Source organism: Primulina tabacum, chromosome 8 (assembly GCF_025594145.1).
Source record: "Primulina tabacum isolate GXHZ01 chromosome 8, ASM2559414v2, whole genome shotgun sequence".
NCBI classification, from domain to species: domain Eukaryota; kingdom Viridiplantae; phylum Streptophyta; class Magnoliopsida; order Lamiales; family Gesneriaceae; genus Primulina; species Primulina tabacum.
In genome coordinates this window covers 32,632,521-32,637,256 of record NC_134557.1, presented here as the reverse complement: position 1 = coordinate 32,637,256, position 4,736 = coordinate 32,632,521, and the positions used below count along the sequence as shown (strand labels likewise).

The following is a 4,736-nucleotide window of genomic DNA, read 5'->3' as shown; positions in this document are numbered from 1 at the left end:
CATTCGATGATAACAATATTTTGTCGTTAAATTGACTTATTTATCTTGGTTAAGTTAAAAATCATATATTAATTTGTTTATCAAATTTTTAAACAATAAATAAATATTTTTTAAAAATTCAATTTTTTATTATTAATTAGATGAATAAATTTTGATTAAAAATATAATTATTTTTTGGACATGGTAAAAATATTTAAATTAAATTTTTATTAAGATAAATATTTTAAATTTGTATTAAGATACATAATAATAATAATAATAATAATAATAATAATAATAATAATAGCAGTTTACAGACACTCTTTTAAAAAGTTGAAAAACGTAAAAATTATATAAAAAATTTATATTTTATTTAGTATGATAGAGAGTAGTAAAAATAAAATATATAAAAGTAACACACAACTTAAATTCATAATCGAAATTAAATAAAATGATATAATCAATTTAGATACTTAAATGTAGTTTATATTTTGAAAGAACGTCAAATTTAAATTTGAATTTTAAAAAATAAATTGAAAACAATTCACATTTAAGTGTATGCAGGTAATCAGAGTTCAAGAGCCAATAAATTTTTGAATGATTTACCTCACGAATGATACTAAACATTGCACTCGCTTTTTATTTTTATTCTGATCGAAAATTGATTGTCTGAACTTGATGCAGAAATCAGACGGGTTACTTTATATAGTTTATAATAAAAACTAAATACATCATAGTAACACAAAATCATATCCCAAATTAAATGAATCGATATAATAAATGTAAAATTTTAAAAGTAGTTTATGTTGTTAATTGAAATCAGTTTTAATTTGAATAAAGAAAATAAAAAAACTTATAATTCATAAATTTCATCTGAAATTGATATAAAATGAATTAAATTCAAATTTGAACGAATTGACATAATAAATGCAAACATTAATTGAAGTTTATGTTTTCAAATATCTTCAATTCTCGTTTGAATTTTTTTAAAAGAAATAGGGAAGTTTTTGTATAAAAAAAATATCAATAAAAATTTCATAAAACTAAATGCTTTCAATTATTTATTGTAGTACACGTATTTAAATATTCATGATATATCTTTCTTTTTTTATAATTGTCATTTTGTCGAAAACATACTATTTTAGGCAAAAACTCAGTTAATATTATGAAAAATCCATTTCATAATAATTGGAAGAAAAAGAAAGAAAGAAAAGGTACGAAATTAAACTCCAAAACCTCGACGAACTTGAAGTTTATTAATTATACTCATTCATTAAGTTTTTATTCCTACAAATTTCTGTCGATTCCTTTTATTCATAATAAATTAATATTACAATCTTTTTGATTGTGACCTTCTTTTTAAAGCCCCTTCTCCACATCGCCTCTATTCTCTATTGCATAATCTCATTTTGTAACCCCTCTCTCTCCCTCTTGCATTATATCACAGAAATTTGGCCAGCATTTCATTTGAATTGCACTCCATATGGGCAGGCATTCTTGCTGCTACAAACAGAAGCTCAGAAAAGGGCTATGGTCGCCCGAAGAAGACGAGAAACTCATTAAACACATCGCTAAATATGGCCATGGCTGCTGGAGCTCGGTCCCGAAGCTTGCTGGTAACGTTTTAAGGATCTATTTTGGTATCCTTTTATTGTTTTTCTAGTACTTCTGCAGCTGTGCCGGAGTCCGGGATAAATGAGCCCTTTTGCTAGTTTTTTGTTTCTTACATTTTGTGATGAATATTGAAGGGCTTCAAAGGTGTGGTAAGAGCTGCAGATTGAGGTGGATCAATTACCTTAGGCCGGACTTGAAAAGAGGGACGTTTTCGCAAGAGGAAGAGGGTTTGATCATTGAACTGCATGCAGTTCTCGGAAACAGGTACATTTTCTTTGTACTAATATATGCTTCATTTATTAACTAATCACGGATTTTTATACTTATTAATTTGACTAATGATTTTGATACCTTTTATTAATTAGGTGGTCACAGATTGCTGCGCAATTGCCTGGGAGAACAGACAATGAAATCAAGAACCTGTGGAACTCGTCCATCAAGAAAAAGCTAAGGCAAAAGGGCATCGATCCCAATACACACAAGCCTCTATCAGAAGTTGCGACTGAAGATAAGGCCTCTCCAAGCAGTAAAAACAACGAAAAAACATCGGAAGGTTCGAGCGAGGTAAGCTTATTCGAGCTCGAGTATTCGACGAATCAAGGTCTGGTGGCCGACAGGCCGAAACCATCAAGCTCGGTTTTATCAGAAACGTATCCACGGGTCGAAAACAGCTGCAATAATATGGTTTCACACCCGAATTCGACACATGAATTCTTTCTCAACAGGTTTGTTCCCAGTCATGAGAGTTCGAGCACAAGCTGTAAGCCTTCCGATATGTCTGGATTCCTCCCGTTTAATCGGATACACTACAGCCCGAATACCGGGCTCTCGGCCAATCCCACTGCAAATCTTTTCTTCAATTCGAACCCGAAATCTTTAGAATTTTTTTCTGATCACCAATTCATCGATTCCAATACTATTGCAGCCAGTCTTCCCCTCTCCATGAACTTCACTTCTGAGAATCCCATTAGCCATTTCAATCAAAAGTTCCAGAATTGGAGCCAGCCCTGTATATTCAGCAGCAATGGCAGCAGCTCAAGCGCCGAGTTTCGACCAAACTTCAGCTTCTTCGAAAATAATACATTTTCTTGGGAAGCTGCAGAGTGTGTGAAGCCAGTAAAAGAAAGTGGACCGGAAGATATCAAGTGGGCTGACTATCTCCAAACTCCATTTTTAAACTCTATTCACCATCAAACTGCTCAAGATTTATGTGCCGAATCGAAATCCCAAGTGATTTTTCAACCAGAAGCTTCACTAATCAATGGGAATTGGCATTCAAATCGTCATCAACAGCAGCAGTCTTTGCAAGCTGCAGAATTATACAGCGGCAACAAGCAGTTTCAGTTTTCTTAGCTTATTTCTCACTTCCCCGTAAGCTGCTAATTCTTCTTCACAGGTACTGTGTGCTGTAGAGTACTTGTCATATTCGTAATCTGTAAATAGGATTTATACCGAATTTCTCAGTGTCTCTCATCTTGTGTGTTTTTGGTGCAAGAATTACAAGCTTTGCTACAATTTCTTTTCTCCTTTTTTCTATACATTTGTTGTGGGATTTGTGAACTCGTGTCTGTTAATAGTTAAAAAATCAATTTTTACTGTTTGGGATTTTACCGTATAATTATTGTAAACTGTGTTCATATTCTATCATATTCTTCAACCCATGAACTGAAATTCCCTTTCAAGACAATGACTAAGTGTAACTTGTCCGATGTTTTTTTTTTAAAAAAATCTTTTCTGTTCTACCTTTTTAACTTGGGCACGTACGAGTCCAATCTCTTTCAGATGACAAAATAGTCAAGCAGCAAACCAACTCTTATTAAACGGCTGTATACCAACGATTAAATACTTGGTTTTTACTCACATTCAATCAAGGAAATGAAATAATGTCTGTTTCGTTAATTCAAAGATCTTGATTTTTAAGTAAATTGCACTCTTCACATTTTCACTCTTATTCGGTGGGTTAAATTTAGTTTTAATGCAATAATTGTTTTTTTTTCCTTTTTCGTACACATCGAGTCTAATTTTAGCAAGTACTGATATGTTGTCGAATATTGTTTTCATATTGTTAACACGTCTGGTGCTATATTAGTATCTCGATTAAAATAATACTATGTAAAAAAAAGATCAAATTCTGTCTAAAAAGAGGATCAAAACATAATTTACAAGATAATTTTTGGAATTTTCCCGATTACTCTCGAAATCGATCAAACTTTGTGGACGATTACATACTAATATATTTCAGATTTAGTAATGAATAGATTAAGAATAATCTAAAGTTATATTTTGAAAAATGGCCAATAATTTGATTTTAAAAAAAGAAAAAAAAGGTTACAAATCCTATGTCATGTTGTTATCCTAAGTACTATAGGCATTATCTTGATGAGAATAAAGAATTTTCAATAATGAGTTAAAAAGTTGGTGGGTTATCTATAATTGCTTGGTGACTGAAAATGCTACAAAATCAATGGATTTCAATTTTTTGGCGGACACTTACAATTAAATTATACGACGTAGACAAAGGAGAATATATAGCATTTGATATATAGTCCCTTCCTCTAGAATAATTAATTTAGTTGTATATTAATATATATATACAGTCGCGATATTAATATTTAGATTTTTAAGTCAAGTCATGTCAATTGCGAGTAATTCATTAAAAAATATTATCAAGCCAAAAAAGAATTTTTTTAAAAAAAAATTAAAAAAATATTGGAGAATCTCATTTAATTTGTACCAACCATGAAAGTAATTCTTTAAATATTAAAGCTTTAAATAAATAATTAGACTCGTTATTTAGAGCAAGAATTGGTTTTCTCTCATATTTTTATTTAGGTTGTGTATATTTGGTGAGATATGATTATATGTGAATAAGGAATACTCAGGCTACGTTTGGTTTAGAGGATAAAATAATGAAATGATTAAGAGAAAAATGATAAAAAAAATGATTGAAGTAGATAATGATAAAATAATATTATGTTTGGTATGATTGTTAAAAATAAGATAAATAATAATCTTTTGATGAATTGACGAAATTGCCGTTCCAATTTTGTGGCGGCGGGCGACGGCGGAGTTGGTCGACGGTGGTTGGCCGGCCGTCAACGGCGTCAGTCCGGCTATCGGCCGGCAGGAGGTGGCGGCGGGCG

At 31.2% G+C, this 4,736-nt stretch overlaps 1 protein-coding gene across 1 annotated transcript; it reads left to right on the top strand.

Moving 5' to 3' along the window:
- Positions 1-1,381: 1,381 nt before the first annotated feature.
- Positions 1,382-3,216, top strand: LOC142552493 (transcription factor MYB61-like). Its single transcript, XM_075662196.1, has 3 exons — positions 1,382-1,595; positions 1,728-1,857; positions 1,959-3,216. The coding sequence occupies exons 1-3, from the start codon at positions 1,463-1,465 to the stop codon at positions 2,944-2,946; spliced, it is 1,251 nt and encodes a 416-aa protein (XP_075518311.1). The 5' UTR covers positions 1,382-1,462; the 3' UTR covers positions 2,947-3,216.
- The last annotated feature ends 1,520 nt before the right edge of the window (positions 3,217-4,736 follow it).